Raw genomic sequence first — 20,811 nt, 5'->3', positions numbered from 1 at the left:
CCCCCTTCACTGACACAGCGATGCAGCCAGAGTCCCCAACACAGGTGTCTGAAATCACGGGAAGAGAGCCTGCAAGCGATGCAGCAGCGGACATCCTTGTGCCCACTTCTCAGCTTCTCATAAATAATCCCTGACTGTAGCATTCACTGACAACGAAGAGACATCAGCTAGCTAGAATAACGGTCTAACGTTAGCTAGTCAACGGTAGCTAAGAAAGTATCAACGTTGTGTGATAAATGATGACGTTAAGTTCATTTAACAGTTATTAGTCATATTAGCTATTCAACAGTCCTGTTATATTTTTTTACAACTTTTTTTGCTCATCTCTCCCGTGGTGTCTCTTGCCTCTTCATGCGAGAAAGGAAGATGGCGGAAAAATGGAACTTGAACTTGGCTATGTCACTAATCACGTGACATGCAACGTTTGCGCCTGAGTGGAAATTTGCTGTTTGATTCAAAGTCAGTTAAGCACTTTAAACCAATGAGGCCATGATTTAAATTGAATGACAGTGATTACAATAGGCTACTTAAACTAAAGAAAAGACAGAAACATAGTTATATCGGGTCAGTTCAAATAGAAATCACTCCTTACATGAATGACAACCCATGTTCACTTTTTACAGTGCAGCAGCTGGTATTTAATGTAATTTGCACTTATTTAATGTAATTTGCTGATGAGGTTAGTCATTCACTAGCAACTTGTGGCTAGCTACTCCGTTCATATTTTTCCTCATAAGTAGGCTACACCAACTTCCTGGACTGTGTTACCCATAGTATCTTGCACATTTCACACAAACCCATATCCCACAACATAATGCTAGCAAGCTAGCTAGAATCGTAATTAGCTAGTAAGAACACTAGTAAGCTAATAAAGTTGCTAGCTAGAAGGACTGCTCGCCATGAGTGATAGCACTATGCACTACCCACAGCAGCCAGCAGGTGGCAAGCAATGTGTGCACATACACGCATGGGCACACACGCACACAACACACACACACGTGCACGCTATACAGTAAATTGTACACCTGCATACTGTCTTCACTTGCTCAACAAATCCAATTTAATGAATCTTCAGGTATATGAAACTTAACTTGCTTCAGTGGCATTACAATGCCTGACAAAAGTTCCTTGCGACTTTGTTTAGGGCTGACTAAATGGCCAATTACTGAGTGCGTGCTCCAACAGAACTAGTGGCATATGAACGTAAGCTTACCCCCCTAGCTAGCCTTCACTTTGTCACCTTAAGCTATTATGTTCTCTTAATAGAGTATCTGACTGTAAACTAGCCTACTGACATGTACTTAAAAATCTGATTAATTATAATGATGTGGGTCTTTACAATCACACTGTGTTCTTAACCGAGCAATGAATCACTCACAAAGTGCTCACTACTGTACAATGGAATTCAGTTAGCAAGGCAAATGTAATGTATGTCCTTGTGGCAAAAGGATCCATTAACTGTGGGGGATATTGTTGTGTGATATATTTTTGCACTATAAATCATCCGCTGCAGTACATTAGTGGAGGGAAAATCAAGGTCTGGTTAGCAGACATCAGTTCCTCTTCTGCACCTCTTGCCCCTCCTCCTCTCCCTTTTTCTGATCTTTCCTCGCTGATCTCTCCACCCCTGTCAGGTATGGGCGTATCAACACATGCCACAGGCTGCTGGAGACCATCACCAGCTCCCGACCTCTGAACGAGGGGGATGAGCGAGGCCTGACCCCCCTTCACCTGGCCTCAGGTGGGGGCCACACCAAAGTGGTGGAGCTACTGTTGCGCAAAGGAGCCCTGTTCCACTGGTAAACACATACTAGCGTAACACCCGTCATAGAAATTATAGTTTCATCATCTCCTTTTGTATTTCACCACCTCCCTCAACCTTTCACATAGCTGTGCTAACCTAATTCATGACAGGATGACCTCCAGGAGGTCAACACACCTAGACCCAGAATAACCATCCTTTGTCCCTTTGTCTCTTCAAGAAATTACCGCCTTTTCTCATGTCACATGTCTGTATTCTCGACCACTGTTGATGACGCCTGCCATTTAATATGACGTACAATGGGTTAGCCAATCACATCCCGGAGCGCCATACCTGTGTTTTGCTTGAATATAAGGCAGCGCAAGACCAGGGGGCGGGACTTCTTTGGATCAACCACTCATGTGCGTTGTCCGGAAGTCCTTGCGCTCGTATGTTTTCTCAATAAACCAGACTTAACCTGTCACATCACTAGTGCCACAGACTGACATTAGTGATGCGTCATTTCATACTAATTGTGGTGATGCAACCAACCAGTGTAATGTTTTCTTCGAAGCTCTGATGGAGTGCTGTTGCGTCTTAACCATGCTGGATGCTTGTCTGTTTCTCCAGTGATTACAAAGGGTGGACCTGTTTACACTACGCTGTGGCTGAGGGATACACACAGACCATGAAAATCCTTCTGGCCGCAAACATCAAACTGCTGGACAAGACCGACGAGGATGGGGTGTGGAATTGTTTTAATATTATAGTATAATAATACGAGAAATGGTGCTCGGAGAGCACAGACCTCCGCCCATGAATGCATGTCATGGCTCTGTGCATGCGAGCAGGACATGTTTGGTATTACTGCATTTGTTAGGTGGAGAGCTTTTTGCCAGTCCAAACCACGTGTCTCTGTGACCTTCCCATGTTGAGATAGGGCCGTTTCAGTCCCCCTCATTGACAATGAATGGGAGGGATTTTTGCACCCGAACCCAAGTCCAAAAAATGAATGGAGGTGAATGGGCGGGGGCCGTGTTTGGACGGTAGCACTCCCTTTGGGTTACAGTTGATGGGGGGCGGTTCGGTGTACTCCGGGCTCTCCCCCCCGCACACCCCAGTCCAAACCCCGTGTCTCTAGCACCCCCGTACGGGGAACTGGCTTTGTTCCAAGTTTTGTTTTTATTTGTGGATCTGTTCCAAAATTTCATGGGTTTTAAGTTGGACCATGCTACACTCCTCTGCCGAGTTTCATGAAAATAGGTCTGGTAGTTTTTGCGTAAGCCTGCTAAAGAAACACCCAACCAACGAACACACGCCACTGAAAACATTACCTCTCGCCCTGCGCTGTCGCTGGGGGGAAGGTAATGACAGTTTTCGTCTCACAGAGTAACGTGCAGCACAATACTACATAAGCAAATGTCAGGATTCTTTGTTGAATGGCGGTGATTGTTGTTTTAAATCAGAGTCAGATTATATGCATAAATCAGAGTCAGATTATGTATATTACTCTATATGTACGAGTGTGAAGTCTTAATATGGATCCAGGCTTTTGTTGCCACTGAACAGTTTCACACCTGATTGAACCACCATACCAGTACGTCTTGTTCAGAGGACGATGCTCAGTTGGTGTGCTGAAGTAAAATTAGGTGTGTAATTGTTAGCCTGGCCTTGCTACGTCCCTTTCACAGTTAAAATGTCCATCAATGTCCTACATGAGTAGATGAGTGAGCTGTCTTTGTCTGCTGCCTGCCTCTCTGACACATTAGAACACAGCGCTGCATGTGGCTGCCAGGGAGGGGCATGCTGCCGCGGTGAAACTCATGCTAATGAGGGGGGCGGAGTTCATCCTCAACAAGGGCCACGCCTCCTTTCTCCATGATGCACTGCACAATGGGAGGCAGGATGTGGTCAACGCCGTCATTGACAGTGACAGGTTAGTCAGTTACAACAATGTCATTATTACTGTAGATGGGACATAAACATCCCCTCAACACTTGGCACTTGTTTATACAGTAGATACAGTACCATACTGTAGCTTACTTATTTCTATGTCAGGAGGCTCCACCCCTTAGGGGCTATGGCCTTATTGGTATTCTCCCACGACAGTGGTAATAACTGAAATGTATACATACACTCGCTTCAGCCAGAAGTGTCCTTCTCTTACCACCTCGCTGTAGGCGTTGCCAGTGGTCTCATCAGATTAGCGCGACGTCTCCTGTGATTCGCTCATCAACATAACAATATGCTAATGAGGATGACCTGCATGTTTTTTTTCCCTCCGAATAATAACGAAGAAATTTGGATAGAAAAAATATCTGTTTCCAAGGCTTTATCTGTGCCTTTCCGAAGAACGTATCTGCATTCAGGCACACTCTTAGAAGGAGGTGGAGCACCTTAGAGCTGCCTCCCAATAGACCCCATCAGTCTTGCTGAATTGTTCACAGGATAAGATATTAGATGCCAGGGGCTTATATACAATGAGGCTGCTACATTGTGATTGGCTGAAGCGAGTGTATGCATAAATCTCAGTTGATACCGCCTTCACGATGGGAATATTACTTACTTACTTATTTACTTACTTAATATACCAGTCTGAACGTAGCCCCTTCATAGAACTGTATTTACAAACCTACAGTAGCTATAATTTGGCTTATTGGTTTGTAACAGATGCACTGAGGCCATTTCAACATTCAAATGTGGGACCGGACAGAGATTCCCCATACAGGACATGATCGAGTTTCTGCCAGATACTTACAAGGTAAGCCCATTAGTCTCCAGCCCAACCTATTTCATATCTAGGAGCTTCGATGTATATAGCGAGGTCGGTGGAGAAGTCCAAGATGTTTAATGGCTGTGGCGTAGGTTGGAATGTTGTTGAAACTCAGGAGTTTGTTTGCTTACAAACAAACTTGTTTGTTTGCCCATCAAACAAATGCCTGCCCATGGCTTACAGCTAGCTAGCACCTGGCTAACTCCTTCGGCGCCTGGCAGAATGTTGACATACTCCATCCCGGAACTTTTATGAGACCTTCCAGTCTGGGTTCAGACCATCACACAGCGCCGAGACAGCATTGGTGAGAGTCACAAATGACATCCTGATGGCGGCAGACTCCGGATCCCCTAGCCTACTGATCCTGTTGGACTTGAGTGCTGCGTTTGAGACAGTGGATCATGGTTTGACACAGTGGATTATGGTTTGACACAGTGGATCATGGTTTGACACAGTGGATTATGGTTTGACACAGTGGATCATGGTTTGACACAGTGGATCATGGTACCCTGTGTCAGCGTCTCCAGGAGGTAGGAGTCACAGGCACCACCCTTGACTTCTTCCAGTCCTACATCTTGGGAAGACAAGAGTATGTTGCTCTGGGCAGACTCACCTCCAGTATCAGGAGTGTTACCTCTGGTGTCCCACAGGGGTCAGTCTTGGGGCCTCTGCTCTTCCTGGTTTACATGCTCCCCCTTGGAAAGATACTCAGAAGCCATAACATCAACTTCCACTCCTACACTGACAACACTCAAGTCTACCTCCAAACCTCCCCTGACAAACATCTGGCTATCACCCAGGCTACCAACTGTCTTGCTGACATCCGCCATAGGATGAACAACAATTCTCTCCAACTCAATGGAAGCAAGACAGAAGCCATCGTCATCGGCACTCCCCATCAAAGCAAACAGGCTGGCATCTCCCATATCACCATCGACGGTCACACCATCCCCCTCGACTCACTGGTCACCAGCCTGGGTGTCAAACACGACCAAATGCTGTCATTTGACTCACATGTCAAAGCTGTCTGCCAAACGTCATTCTACCACCTGAGAAACATTTCAAAGTTAAGACCCATACTCTCCCCGCTTGACGCTGAAAAACTGGTCCATGCTTTCGACCCCTCCCGTATTGACTATTGCAACTCCCTGCTTGCAGGACTCCCCAGTCCCCACCAAAACCATCCAGCGATTGCAATATGTTCAAAACAGTGCTGCCCGGGTTCTCACCAAAACCCGAAAATCAGAACACATCACCCCCGTCCTTCACTCCCTCCACTGGCTTCCCATCAACCAACGCATCACCTTCAAGCTCCTCCTCCTGGAATTCAAAGCAATCAACCACACTGGTCCCACCTACCTCCAAGAACTCATTTCCTCCAAGCCCCCATCTAGGTCCCTCCGGTCAGACAGCGAACTGAACATGCTAGCTGTCCTCTGGCTACAATGAGTGACCGAGCCTTCTTCACCCTGGGGCCACGCCTGTGGAACCAGCTCCCAGGAAACATCCGGGCCTCAGAATCCATCACTGCTTTTAAATCTAGTCTAAAAATTCACATGTTCCATTCCTTCCACTAGGATCCTCCTGTAGAAATGCTTTTATGTTTTTAAATCATTGATCCTAGACAGGATACTATAGTTTGCTCTAGTCATTAAATACTAATTTTTATTTTATTTTCATATGTAATATTTTAATCCTAGTTTGAATTATGTTAAATTATTTTAGCCAGTTATTGCCATTTATGTTTTATGTTGTTTTTTACTGCACTCTGTGAAGCACCTTGAGATTTGTCCTGCATTTTAAAGTGTGTTATATAAATAAAATTCATTCTTCTTCTTCTTCTTCTTATATCTATCAAACTACACAGTTATGATGAATCATTGCTATCTTATATCATCTTTACATAACTCTGCAGTAGATTCTCCGACATTTGAGCATTACTTGTAGGAGAAGTGCATTGTGTTACCTGTGTGGGCCTTCAGATAGGATTGTAATTCTCCTCTCTTTTGACTGGGCAGCACCTGCTGGACACTTGTGTGAAAGAGTCAGAGCATGATGCCAGCAGTCCTGACTACAATGTAGGTCTCTTTTACAACACACGCCAGCATAATTAAGAAAATACACCATAGAAATAGACTGCATTATCTTCTATTGAATCATCAGTGTTATTAATATGGTGCATACATGTCTTGAATTAACACAGAGACTGTAAGGTGCTGATGTCAAAGTCAACTTTATTTATATAGCACTGTTCATACAAGCAAATGTAGCGCACAGTGCTTTACAGAATAAATAAATGATGTGTAAATCTCTTTCATGTACATGTAGATTGAATATAATTTCCAATGGCTTCAACCTCCGCTAGCAATACAGAAGCACAAGAAGACCAACAAAATCATGAATATCCAGCCACTAGCCGCGCTGAATGTAAGCAGTATAACCTTTCTCTATCCAATTCCCTTTCATCAACTCCTTTTGTACTAAAGATTGTACTAGGCCAGATATAACAAACTGTTCCAGGCATTCACAGAGAGCCTACCCTAAAGCCTATCAACTGTACAACCCAATGCTGTAAGCTAGAGTGATGTAAAGTTATGTGGAAGGGGCATTTTCTTACTTTATAGACAAAGGGGAGTAATCATACCCCGAAATACCCCCCAAATATTCAATTCCCACCACCACTGTAATGGGTGAATGTGTTTTACTGATAGCAAACCTAGTTGCCCAGTCTGGAACAGCAATAATATATATTCATTAAATCGTTCAGCTTTTGTTGACAGTGTCACATCTTCTTGACAGAGAAGTTGTTATATTTAGTAATTTTTCTGCTTGTGTTTACACAGGCAATGGTGCAATACAACCGCATCGAGCTGCTCTCCCACCCCGTCTGTGAGAAATACCTGGAGATGAAGTGGTTTGTATTCACAATGACTAGGACTGAGACCGTAACCAATGTGGTACTGTATGACACTCCTGAACATGTTTAAATGAACCATGTTTAAACATGTTTTCAACCACCATACAGACTAATCTTCTTTGCTGTTTGCTGTGAATTTTTCAGTACTCCGTTCCCCTGCTATTCCCTTCTTGCAGGGTGGCGTATGGGAGCATGGCACACCTCCTCAATCTGTTTGTGTACCTGCTGGGCCTGCTGCCCCTCACCCACCTCATAGTGACCCTCAGGCCCACAGTGAACACCACCAGCCCCGGCAACGTCACCTCAGTCACCATGGTGCCCATATCCTTCACGGAGGTACGTGTAGTCTTGTGATACCAGACAGTCTGAGATCTCCTCCTTCCCAATGTCTGCGGTTTTCTATGTTGAAATACTCGGCCGGCGAGAAGGGCCGGTAACAAGACTACGCCTGCTTCTTTAAATTGGTTCAAGCCTGAACAAAGCTACGCCCTAAAGACTTTGGATTGGTTCAAGCCTGAACAAAGCTACGCCCTAAAGACTTTGGATTGGTTCAAGCCTGAACAAAGCTACGCCCTAAAGACTTTGGATTGGTTCTGCAATGCAGCAGTTGTTGTTTTTACTCTCAGATTGTTTCCACCCACTTTAAACTCCTCACTCTCTAGTTGAGCGAAGCATTTAGAGACTGACTTGTGAGTCTCTGATGGTCAAGAGATGCTAATCATAGTTGGCACTCTGTACCAGGTGCTGACGACAAGGCTGGAATAATTGGTGTGAGGGCTCCAATGAAATGGGAGCAGATTCTTTTAGACAGGAATAATTACATCATTGTGTTAGAATAAAATAGGCAGAATGCTCGGGGGGAAACCTTGCCAGAATGGTTTGAATTAGGAGTAACTCATGGGTATACAACTGTATTGTTTAGTACTTTAGTACATAATGATTCACAGGGTGGCTTAATCTTAAAGACAAACTATACAAAGAGGTGTATACGGATATATACGAAGTAGACCCACTTCTTTATCCATGGACACACAGTATACTCACTTCTTTATCCATGGACCCACAGTAGACCCACTTCTTTATCCATGGACACACAGTATACCCACTTCTTTATCCATGGACCCACAGTATACCCACTTCTTTATCCATGGAACCACAGTATACCCACTTCGTTATCCATGGACACACAGTATACCCACTTCTTTATCCATGGACCCACAGTATACCCACTTCTTTATCCATGGACCCACAGTATACCCACTTCTTTATCCATGGACACACAGTATACCCACTTCTTTATCCATGGACACACAGTATACTCACTTCTTTATCCATGGACCCAGAGTAGACCCACTTCTTTATCCATGGACACACAGTATACTCACTTCTTTATCCATGGACACACAGCATACCCACTTCTTTATCCATGGACACACAGCATACCCACTTCTTTATCCATGGACACACAGTATACTCACTTCTTTATCCATGGACCTAGAGTAGACCCACTTCTTTATCCATGGACACACAGTATACTCACTTCTTTAACGACCATTAATGTATGTAAAAACTAACATTTATGCAATTTAGCTTTCAGAGTATACCCACTTATGTAGTCACTACATCTCTAAAGGAGTAGAGGCGATACTGGCAGGTGGAACATGCTGAAGAAGGGGGTCACCCATCATAGGTTCACATCCCTCTCCATCTGTCCTGTCATAGGTTCACATCCCTCTCCATCTGTCCCATCATAGGTTCACATCCCTCTCCATCTGTCCCGTCATAGGTTCACATCCCTCTCCATCTGTCCTGTCCTGATGAAGATGCATACAGACAGGGATTCATGTGGCCTTGTTGGCCAGATCGGTTTGCCTTTAACATGGTCATTTTATGTCCGATTACTTTTAGTATCGTTCATCATCATGCATAGCCTAGGTAATGACCATGTCCGATTACTTAAAGGAGAAGTCAACCTGTTGGGTCAAAGTTTTCTTGGTTTGGCTCAATCTTCAAAGTCTCAAAATTAAGAGTCTGATGAAAACGTTTTATTGCTTGGCTCAGAGTTGATACAGCAATAAACAGAGTATGGATTCTGGAGTTCTTTAAGTTCACGCCCTTCAAGCCTGACAAACACCCCTCTCTCTAATGGTGTCACTGGATTCCCCTTACTGCCCCCACACCAAGTGCAGAGTCAATTAGATTAGACACCATTAGGTTTCTGAAACCTCCAGTGGACATTTTTTTAAACAGTTTATAACCATAGCTCTCAATTATAAATAGTATTATTTAATGACATGTGCTTTAATTATCCTTACTTAATGACAACCATAGCTCTCAATTCTCCCCATTTAATGACCTCATGTGCTTTAACTTTCCTTACTTAATGACAGTAAGTTCATATCCAAACTTCTCAACTTGCCTCACTTCATGATAGTCTGTTTATCCCTATCCTATCCTTTTTCCTAACCTTAACTGTTTTTTCCTGATCTTTTCATGCTTCTTAAATCCCGTACACTGCACTTTTCTCTGGACGAACTCAATCTGACCTCGGCAGGTGTTCATTGTTACAGCTCAGGCCAACCAGAGTTCAGCTTCTGTTTCTCATACAGTACTATTCAAACAGGATCTGAGATTATCACTCTCATCAACATAGTCAGTAGCCTAACTAATGAGATGATTAGTATGTCAATAACCTTTATTTAAACTCGAAGGACACTGAGGTTGCCCTCATTTACAGTGACGACGAGTAAAATAGATAAAATAGTACAGAGATAAAACATGAATAAAACAGAGGTAAGGCAATAATAACACTAAAAGCACAACCTGAAAATAGAGTAAAATAAGTTAAAATAAATAAGAACAGAACAAGAAATACAGCTAAAGACAATTACAGTAAGATGTGCAAAATTCAGAAACCATAGTTCTAAAATGACCAAACGAAGGGAGGGTAGCCATTTTAAAAGTGCTTTGGAGGGCATTCCAGGAGTTTGGAGCACTGACAGTAAAAGCAGTCATTCCTAGGTTGGAACGAGCTCTGGGTGATTAATTCAAATAATCACAACACACCCTAGAACAACATTAGACTCAACAACTAGACATCCACAAAACAATAAAGAAAAATTTGGTTTTCTTGACTATAGTTGCTACATGTAAACAAAGCATGTTCCCGAAGTCTGCACTCCCGCGATTTGTCACGTCGAAACGTGTTGACAAATCCGCTGAAGCAAAATAATGAGATCAACAACAACAAAAACATATATTAGGACGGGGACTGGAGGCAGGTGCAGCATGCTAACCCTCTTGCTCTAGCCTACCCTATGAAGTTAGTTCAACAAAATGAAAAATATGCGAATATTGCAGTAGCGTACCGTGGGGTCTTGCACAGGGTCTTCTCCGACATTGTTATTACTCCCAATGCCCCCCAAACCCGCCCCGCCCGCACACCCCGTACACACACGCAGAAAGGGAGAGAAACTACGCACTTAGGGGTCAGTGGAGTCTGGTGGGTCCTAGAACCGGGTAAGCCAGGACCAACGAAGCACGCGCAGTGCGCACAATTTTTTTGGGGGGTGCGCTGTCATTGGAATTGGAATCCCCTGGGTGTAGACATTCCTGCTTACTCCTGTAAGCGCCTTTTATATACTGTGGTACTTCTAGTGCTACTTATAGAGAATAAGATTCACAGTGTTTCAGACTCCCTCTTTGACCTTTAACCTACACACTCTCATTACTCTACTTCTCTTAGCAGTCCAATGGCTAGTCCAATGGCTAAAGTTTTGCTGTATCCTTTACCTGTCTGGTTCAGAAATCAGAAGAAATCCAAAAGAAACAGTAAAATACAAAGAATCAATGCCAAAGCTCTCTATATACTGTAAAGCTGGTGTAAGTTTGCCCCCACTTTACCCACCCAGCCACTCAGGGGTGGCTGAAGTGTCCAAATGTGACCATGTGACCAAACTCCTGCATCAGCTCGCTCAGAAATGGTTCTGCTGACCGATAGGCATGGTCAAACCTTCACCCCACAGTTTGACACTACCTAGTCCATTTGCTGCATGACTCTGAAGCTCGGTCTCATTACCTCTCCACAGCAGAGTGTCTTCCTGTCTATCAGCATGGTGATGGTACTCATCATGAACATCTACGCCGTCGTGAAGGAAGTGGTGCAGATCTCACAGCAGGTACCCTGCAGTCTTGCCTGTGTCATCATACTGTACCATAAATCTCCCCACACCCACCCCCGTCGGAGGCGGGCCTCGTATTTCATCAGCCATGATAGACCTGCACCTCTGTGATTTATACACACATGACTGAACGTCATCATGGAGACTCTCCCTGCCTTGCATTGCAGCTAGAGTGCCTTATGGGTCTCTACACAGGAAGCTGTTGGATAATTGATTGTCTTATAATAATAATAATAATAATAATAATAATAATAATAATACATCAGATTTATTAAGCACATTTCAAGAACCCAAAGTACTTCCTCTTGGGCTTAGATGGTACAAAAGCAATAGCCAGTGTACTAGTCTTGACCAGTGTAATAGTCTTGACCAAAGGTCTAAGTTGTGGGTTGTGATAATACATCGTAGCGCAGCTTGTCTCAAGTCTGGATTCGCCTCTCTTACACTCATCTCGTATTATTTCCCCCCTCAAAGAGGTTGAAATACTTAAAGGATGTTTCAAACATGTCAGACTGGACCACGGCCATCCTCTCTCTGCTCTTCGTCATTCCACTGTTCTTCAATGCAGAGGGATCCTTACACTGGGAGGCCGGGGCATACGCCATTTTAGTGTCCTGGGTCAACTTCCTACTCTACCTCCAAAGGTTACATAGTATGGACATTTATAAGCATGCTAAGACTTTTTGTCAACTTTCTCAGGCCTATTTTCACGTCATTGGCATGAGTGATACAAATTATTTTTGTCTCCCCTGCCCTCAGGTTTCAGCGTTTCGGGATTTACGTGGTGATGTTTACAGAGATCGCCAAGACGTTCATGAGCATAATAATGCTGTTCTTCTTCATGATCTTGGCCTTTGGACTGGCCTTCTACGCCGTCATGCTCAACCAGGTGAAAAGAGCCAGCTCATGAGTATGTGTGTGATGAAGAATTACACTAGGTCTTAAACTGAACGCTTCAATCATTTCCAAGGCCTTCAGCCTGTAGTTAGTCAGTTGTTAGTTAGTTAGTTAGTTAGTTAGTTAGTTAGTTAGTTAGTTAGTTAGTTAGTTAGTTAGTTCGTTAGTTAGTTAGCTAGATAGATAATTAGTTAGTTAGTTAGTTAGTTAGTTAGCTAGTTGTTAGTTAACAAGTTTATGTGCCCCTTTTGTTCTGGTCTCTCTCTGTTGTCTGTTGACTTCTCTCTCATGTAAAGCGTACTTGGGTGTCTAGAAAGGTGCTATATAAATGTAATGCATACTATAGTAGTAGTAATAATAATAATAATAATAGTCAAATTATTGTATTAATAATATTACTATTATTATTATTACTATTGTTATTATTATTATTATTATTGTTGTTGTTGTTGTTATTATTATTTATTTGCATTAATAAGAGGTGTTAATGTTAATGACATCATAGTATGTCTGTTTCCTTTGTTCCTGGTAGAGTGAGTTCAGCCGTCTAGACCTCTCAGTGATGCAGACGTTTGTGATGATGGTTGGAGAGCTCAACTACCAGAGCAACTTCTTGGAGGCCTACCTAAATAATGAACTGGCCTTCTCTGGAATCACATACGTTTTCATTGTGAACTTTGTTCTTATCATGCCCATACTGCTCATGAACCTCTTGGTAAGCATCTCAACAGGAGTTGGGGTTCCTTTCTTTTTATCCTTTCCTTTATGAAAAAAGGAGGGACACGCTCAACTCACTTATAGTATTATAGTCTTGCATGCAATGGGTGGTCCTATAATGGAAATGTCCATACTCAGAAACAGGAGAAGAAATAGGCAGCACTCCAAATTGTGTATAATGTATATTTTATTGCCACACAAGGGGCGTTTGGGGCGATGCCCTTCCTCAGTGTTCTGGTAATGAGGGGTGAGCGTGCACGGGTGTGTAATTATAGGCGGTCACCTCGTTACTATGCATGTCAAACAGGTGTTAACAATGTCATTAGTGAGCTTATGTCTAAGATCTCATCAATTGTAGATTACATTGGTATTCAACCTGTGAATAAAATAAGATACAATAAACTAAAGACAAATTAAGACACTAGAACAAATTAAAACAAATTGAATAAAGAAAGTTTTTCTTCCGTTTCACAAAAAAACATGAAAAAGAGATTTCCTCATTCAGTCCATTAGGCATGAGGGTGTCTAAGTAGTGTATCCAGTATGTCTCTCTCTGCAGAAGAACCTTGTCTCTATCGCCACCTCTCTGTGGTCTGTTTACTGTCTGTATACCCAGTCACTCAGTTCACTGACGCTGTGTTGAAGACTGGTGAAGTGTCGTGCCACCGCGGATCTCTCATCATGATTTCAATCTGTGAACATAAATCATCAATCCGAAATCATGATGAGAAATCCTCGGTTGACTTCACCAGTCAACACAGCACAGAGGAAGGGCATGGCCTGAAAAGTCCCTTGTGTGAGTGGGCAATAAAATATACATTATACGCATTTTGGAGTGCTGCCTATTTCTTTTCCTATCTTTTCCTTTAGACATTTGACAATATTACATTAGGGGGCATTGTAGTATATTTGAGGAAGCTGCCACCTATTGACTACTAACACGGACCTCCCTTTTTCACAGGAACGGTCAATGCTAGTTGTTGACGCTAATCACTAAACAGCGTATGTCATTAGCTCTCATTTGTCTCACTTTGGCTGTGTTAGATCGGTTTGGCAGTAGGAGACATCGCTGAGATCCAGAGAAATGCTGCTCTGAAGAGAATAGCCATGCAAGTGAGTAGAAACTGACTGCATTCAATCCACTGACAATCAATCAATCAATTATATTGAATTTATATACAGACTAGAAATGGTGCTCGGAGAGCATTGACTTCCACCCATGATATGCATTTCATGTATTGCGCGTGCACATGCATGTGAGCAGGATTTGTTTGGTAAGGCCAAGAGCTTTATTCCAGTCCAAACCCTGTGTCTCTGTGACCTTCCCATGTCGATATATGGCAGTTTCAATCCCCCCCGTGTTTGGGTGGCTGGTGGATCCGTCCCGTGATTCGGATCCACTCCCAGATGTAATGGGTTCTAAGTCGGCCCATGCTCCACCCTTCCACTGAGTTTTGTGAAAATCAGTCTGGTAGTTTTTGTGTAATCCTGCTAACAGACGGACAGACACACGTCTCTGAAAACATTACCTTTCGCCCTGCGCTTTCACTGGGGCAGAGGTAACTAGTCTACAGGTTTTCACTGGGGCAGAGGTAACTAGTCTACAGGTTTGACTGGGGCAGAGATAACTAGTCTACAGGTTTGACTGGGGCAGAGATAACTAGTCTACAGGTTTGACTGGGGCAGAGGTAATTAGTCTACAGGTTTGACTGGGGCAGAGGTAACTAGTCTACAGGTTTGACTGGGGCAGAGGTAATTAGTCTACAGGTTTCACTGGGGCAGAGATAACTAGTCTACAGGTTTGACTGGGGCAGAGGTAATTAGTCTACAGGTTTGACTGGGGCAGAGGTAACTAGTCTACAGGTTTGACTGGGGCAGAGGTAATTAGTCTACAGGTTTCACTGGGGCAGAGGTAACTAGTCTACAGGTTTGACTGGGGCAGAGGTAATTAGTCTACAGGTTTGACTGGGGCAGAGGTAACTAGTCTACAGGTTTTCACTGGGGCAGAGGTAACTAGTCTACAGGTTTTCACTGGGGCAGAGGTAACTAGTCTACAGGTTTCACTGGGGCAGAGGTTACTAGTCTACAGGTTTGACTGGGGCAGAGGTAACTAGTCTACAGGTTTGACTGGGGCAGAGGTAACTAGTCTACAGGTTTCACTGGGGCAGAGGTAATTAGTCTACAGGTTTTCCCTGGGGCAGAGGTAACTAGTCTACAGGTTTTCACTGGGGCAGAGGTAACTAGTCTACAGGTTTTCACTGGGGCAGAGGTAATTAGTCTACAGGTTTTCACTGGGGCAGAGGTAACTAGTCTACAGGTTTGACTGGGGCAGAGGTAACTAGTCTACAGGTTTGACTGGGGCAGAGGTAACTAGTCTACAGGTTTGACTGGGGCAGAGATAACTAGTCTACAGGTTTTCACTGGGGCAGAGGTAACTAGTCTACAGGTTTTCACTGGGGCAGAGGTAATTAGTCTACAGGTTTGACTGGGGCAGAGATAACTAGTCTACAGGTTTTCACTGGGGCAGAGGTAACTAGTCTACAGGTTTTACTGGGGCAGAGGTAACTAGTCTACAGGTTTTCACTGGGGCAGAGGTAACTAGTCTACAGGTTTGACTGGGGCAGAGGTAACTAGTCTACAGGTTTTCACTGGGGCAGAGGTAACTAGTCTACAGGTTTTCACTGGGGCAGAGGTAACTAGTCTACAGGTTTCACTGGGGCAGAGGTAACTAGTCTACAGGTTTTCAATGGGGCAGAGGTAACTAGTCTACAGGTTTTCACTGGGGCAGAGGTAACTAGTCTACAGGTTTGACTGGGGCAGTGGTAACTAGTCTACAGGTTTGACTGGGGCAGAGGTAACTAGTCTACAGGTTTCACTGGGGCAGAGGTAACTAGTCTACAGGTTTTCACTGGGGCAGAGGTAACTAGTCTACAGGTTTGACTGGGGCAGAGGTAACTAGTCTACAGGTTTTCACTGGGGCAGAGGTAACTAGTCTACAGGTTTGACTGGGGCAGAGGTAACTAGTCTACAGGTTTTCACTGGGGCAGAGGTAATTATTCTACAGGTTTTCACTGGGGCAGAGGTAACTAGTCTACAGGTTTTCCCTGGGGCAGAGGTAACTAGTCTACAGGTTTGACTGGGACAGAGGTAATTAGTCTACAGGTTTGACTGGGGCAGAGGTAACTAGTCTACAGGTTTTCACTGGGGCAGAGGTAACTAGTCTACAGGTTTGACTGGGGCAGAGGTAACTAGTCTACAGGTTTTCACTGGGGCAGAGGTAACTAGTCTACAGGTTTGACTGGGGCAGAGGTAGCTAGTCTACAGGTTTTCACTGGGGCAGAGGTAACTAGTCTACAGGTTTCACTGGGGCAGAGGTAACTAGTCTACAGGTTTCACTGGGGCAGAGGTAACTAGTCTACAGGTTTCACTGGGGCAGAGGTAACTAGTCTACAGGTTTTCACTGGGGCAGAGGTAACTAGTCTACAGGTTTTCACTGGGGCAGAGGTAACTAGTCTACAGGTTTGACTGGGGCAGAGGTAACTAGTCTACAGGTTTCACTGGGGCAGAGGTTATTAGTCTACAGGTTTCACTGGGGCAGAGGTAACTAGTCTACAGGTTTGACTGGGGCAGAGGTAACTAGTCTACAGGTTTGACTGGGGCAGAGGTAACTAGTCTACAGGGTTTCACTGGGGCAGAGGTAACTAGTCTACAGGTTTGACTGGGGCAGAGCAGAGGTAACTAGTCTACAGGTTTGACTGGGGCAGAGGTAACTAGTCTACAGGTTTGACTGGGGCAGAGGTAACTAGTCTACAGGGTTTGACTGGGGCAGAGGTAACTAGTCTACAGGTTTGACTGGGGCAGAGGTAACTAGTCTACAGGTTTGACTGGGGCAGAGGTAACTAGTCTACAGGTTTGACTGGGGCAGAGGTAACTAGTCTACAGGTTTGACTGGGGCAGAGGTAACTAGTCTACAGGTTTTCACTGGGGCAGAGGTAACTAGTCTACAGGTTTGACTGGGGCAGAGGTAACTAGTCTACAGGTTTGACTGGGGCAGAGGTAACTAGTCTACAGGTTTTCACTGGGGCAGAGGTAACTAGTCTACAGGTTTTCACTGGGGCAGAGGTAACTAGTCTACAGGTTTTCACTGGGGAAGAGGTAACTAGTCTACAGGTTTTTGGAAAACCCATGCTACAGTTATGTCCTTCTTGTAGTTCCAGTATCATATCAATAAGAAATTGTTAAGATACGCACTTCAATCAATTTCAAACTTCCCCAACACCCCACAATGTAAAGGATTGGAAAATTGCTGATCAGTTTACTAAATACATTTCCCATTTCAGATCGACCTCCACACCAATCTTGAGGAAAAGCTGCCTTTCTGGTTCATGAAACGAGTGGACAAACCCTCCATTACTGTCCACCCCAACCGCAAGTGCACCAAGGTGAGCTGGGGCACCTGTCCATCCTGTGGGACTGTTGATTCATCGAATACCATGGTGTCAACAGTATACGATAATAACTGTAGAGATTGTTACCAAATAGGAGCTTTCAGACTCTTGGTCCTCATTTGATGCTTTTCCAAGTGTTCTATTAATGTGTAGTTCCCTTTAGAAAAAAGGAAAAATCCAAACTCTTTCTTTCCAACAGGACTACCTGTCACGGATGTTCAGTCAAGAGGACACCAGCAATGTTCAGACTCACCTGCACACCCAGTCCCAGAACCTTACCCCCCTGGAGTACGAACTGCAGAAGCAGAAGTACAGGTAACAGGCCCACTGGTGAAGACTGAGCTGTTAGCGCCATGCCCGTGCCAGAATGATGGTCAGAGTCACATCCTGACCTCACTAGAGGCTAAACGAAGGGAAACTCATTGACAGTGACAACAAACATGTGCAGCAGATGGACTGTTATGGCCCTGTCCATACTATGTTACTATGGCCCGGTCCATACTATGTTATTTGGTTAGGGAACAGCTCAGTAGAGTTTTGGCTGGGGTGTGAGCAGCCTCTAGTGCTCAATTTGAGTAGGCCCATCTAATTCAGAGAGCTTTACTGTCATGGTGCATTTGCAAGTAATCTTGCTGAAGTAAAGCCTGCATGATAGGTGTCTACAGCGGGTGGATGTGAGAACACTGAGCAGCGTTTGTGTTCCCATGCAGGATGAAGGAGATGTCCGGTGTACTGGACAAACAGCACCACCTCCTGAAGCTCATCATCCAGAAGATGGAGATCAACACCGAGGCAGATGAAGACGATGGACCCACAGAGATCAAAAGCTACAACCAGAGGTCAAAGTGGGGTCAAAGTGCAATCAGGGGGTCCAAATGGGTCCCACTGATGAAGGCCATCGAAGCTAAGAAGAGTTGAAGGTGCAAAAATCAATACAGAATTGCTAATGGAGCTCGGAATACACAGTTTCATTTAAGACATAACCCGGATTTGCTTACGCAGCGTCAAGGTGCCCTAGCTAGCTGCTGAAGCTTTGAGATTACTCTGTTTACTGATACAACACTAGCATAGACTGGCCAGTAACACCAACTTCAGATTAGGGTTTATAAACACAGATATATGAGCATATGAATGAGTATATTTTGCATGACATACCTGTGCATTATGATGTGGGAAATGGAGCATAATACTGTGACAATGTGTTAATTGTCTTATTAATCAACAATGACTGTAGTTGGATATTATTAGGATGGTCTGTACATCTGTTACTGATCAAGCTCTCGTCCAAAAGTCCAAACGGACATGTGGTTATTTGTCTGTGCGTTTCAATTGTATTGTGAATATGAAACTACCATATTTAGAGCCTAGTAGTTCATTTACATTTACATTAAGCAAATAAAAGTTGGAAAGAGATTGTCAGTGTGTGTGTGTTATATGGAGAGGCATACTTTATAAAGAATTACATCATGGCATTATGCTCCACTGTGAGTGGTTCACTGACGAGTTCTCTCTTGGCAGATTCTAATCAAACCTTATTTATATACTGTAGAACATTTCATACACAGAGACAGGGGGGGTACATATATATAGCTACTGATCCTGACACAAAATTCCCTGAGTGAAGCACAAAAAAATCTTTTGGGCCGATATAGGAGCACTGTAAGGAACTGAACTGTTCCTTACTAAAATTCACGGACACACATTTACTACTCCTATAACGCCTAAGAGGGGTCTCTGTGTGTGTGCAGGAATTAGCATGTAAATTTCTACTGGCCCCAGCAGGCCTGGGCTTAATAACCTTGTAAGGCTTTGTCATGGTCAGTGGTGGATGTATGCCTTTCCCACGAGAGAGACCGGGATAGGGATAATATAATTCATGACATTCAGTATGATGACTCAGCTTTGGGACACAGACATCAAGGAGTGAAGCACTAAAGTGACAATAATCAGTGCACTGACATGTCTCACACCGCGCTCTGCTGGATTCCCTCTCAGCATCTATATCTTATAATCTTTAAACTCCACTATTTTTTCAACTGTATAATTTCCACAGTATGTGATTCATCCTTTGAATGAGACACGCTAAGCTGACAGTTTTTAACACTGGCTTTTGAAGCAGGGGTTGGGAAAAAAAAGTGAAAAAGCCAACATCTGTCAGAGATCTGTACGGGTGTATCAAGGCATTACATGGCCGCCTCCTCCTCCTCCCTTTCTCTGGGGTAAACAACAAGCTATAGCCATTGGCTGCAGTGGCCTACACCCCCCATAGACCCAGTCTGGAAGGTGTGAGAGAATGGTTTACACCCAACAACTGTGCCCAGGGTCTGTAATCCCACTAGTCTCCCACGCACCAGACTAACCCAGGGACTCTAGTCACCCTGGTTGTTCCCATGTAGAGTTTGAGTTTGTAGCTGGCACATAATGCGGAAGTTACATATGGCAGCTTTAACTTTTTTTAATATGCTACTACTACTACTACTACTACTACTAGTAGTAGTAGTACTACTACTACTACTACTACTACTACACTACTACTACTACTACTACTACTACTACTACTACTACTACTACTAGTACTACTACTAATACTACTACTACTACTACTACTACTACTAGAACTACTACTACTACTACCACTACTACCACTACTACTACTACTACTACTACTACTACTACTACTAGTACTGCTGCTACTACTACTACTACTACTACTACTAGTACTACTACTACTACTACTACTACTAGTACTGCTACTACTACTACTACTACTACTACTACTACTACTACTACTACTACTAGTACTACTACTACTACTACCAGTACTACTACTAATACTACTACTACTACTACTACCAGTACTACTACTACTACTACTACTACTACTACTACTACTTCTACCACTACTACTACTACTACTACTACTACTACTACTTGGTCATGGAGGCAGATGTGGCAGTACAGTATGGATAATATAATACAGTATATAATAATATATTGTTAATCTAATAAATATATATTGTTCATCTTGGAGGCCACTAGAATTCAAAAGGCGTTATGTAGGATGCTGTAGGATGACCAGGATATAAAGTTGGGGAACCAGGACTCTAACATGTAAATAGACTAGTGTATGAGTAATA

The 20,811-nt window shown here is 43.7% G+C and overlaps 1 protein-coding gene across 1 annotated transcript in view; it reads left to right on the top strand.

The window, feature by feature from the left end:
- Positions 1-18,592, top strand: part of trpa1b (transient receptor potential cation channel, subfamily A, member 1b) — a gene marked incomplete at both ends in the record, with an annotated part of 29,807 nt that extends 11,215 nt beyond the window's left edge. The window contains 16 exons of the mRNA XM_084443509.1: positions 1,635-1,799; positions 2,372-2,486; positions 3,511-3,677; positions 4,412-4,502; positions 6,533-6,592; positions 6,843-6,941; positions 7,358-7,428; positions 7,608-7,767; positions 11,520-11,609; positions 12,087-12,256; positions 12,372-12,501; positions 13,042-13,224; positions 14,271-14,339; positions 17,567-17,668; positions 17,874-17,989; positions 18,385-18,592. Coding sequence (XP_084299635.1) covers positions 1,635-1,799; positions 2,372-2,486; positions 3,511-3,677; positions 4,412-4,502; positions 6,533-6,592; positions 6,843-6,941; positions 7,358-7,428; positions 7,608-7,767; positions 11,520-11,609; positions 12,087-12,256; positions 12,372-12,501; positions 13,042-13,224; positions 14,271-14,339; positions 17,567-17,668; positions 17,874-17,989; positions 18,385-18,592 — 1,996 coding nt within the window. The remainder of the gene's footprint in view (positions 1-1,634; positions 1,800-2,371; positions 2,487-3,510; positions 3,678-4,411; positions 4,503-6,532; positions 6,593-6,842; positions 6,942-7,357; positions 7,429-7,607; positions 7,768-11,519; positions 11,610-12,086; positions 12,257-12,371; positions 12,502-13,041; positions 13,225-14,270; positions 14,340-17,566; positions 17,669-17,873; positions 17,990-18,384) is intronic.
- Positions 18,593-20,811: the final 2,219 nt, after the last annotated feature.

This window comes from Borostomias antarcticus, assembly GCF_949987555.1.
Source record: "Borostomias antarcticus genome assembly, chromosome: 9".
NCBI classification, from domain to species: Eukaryota; Metazoa; Chordata; class Actinopteri; order Stomiiformes; family Stomiidae; genus Borostomias; species Borostomias antarcticus.
The sequence above is the reverse complement of the archived record's forward strand: the minus strand, read 5'-3'. Positions and strand labels throughout refer to the sequence as shown.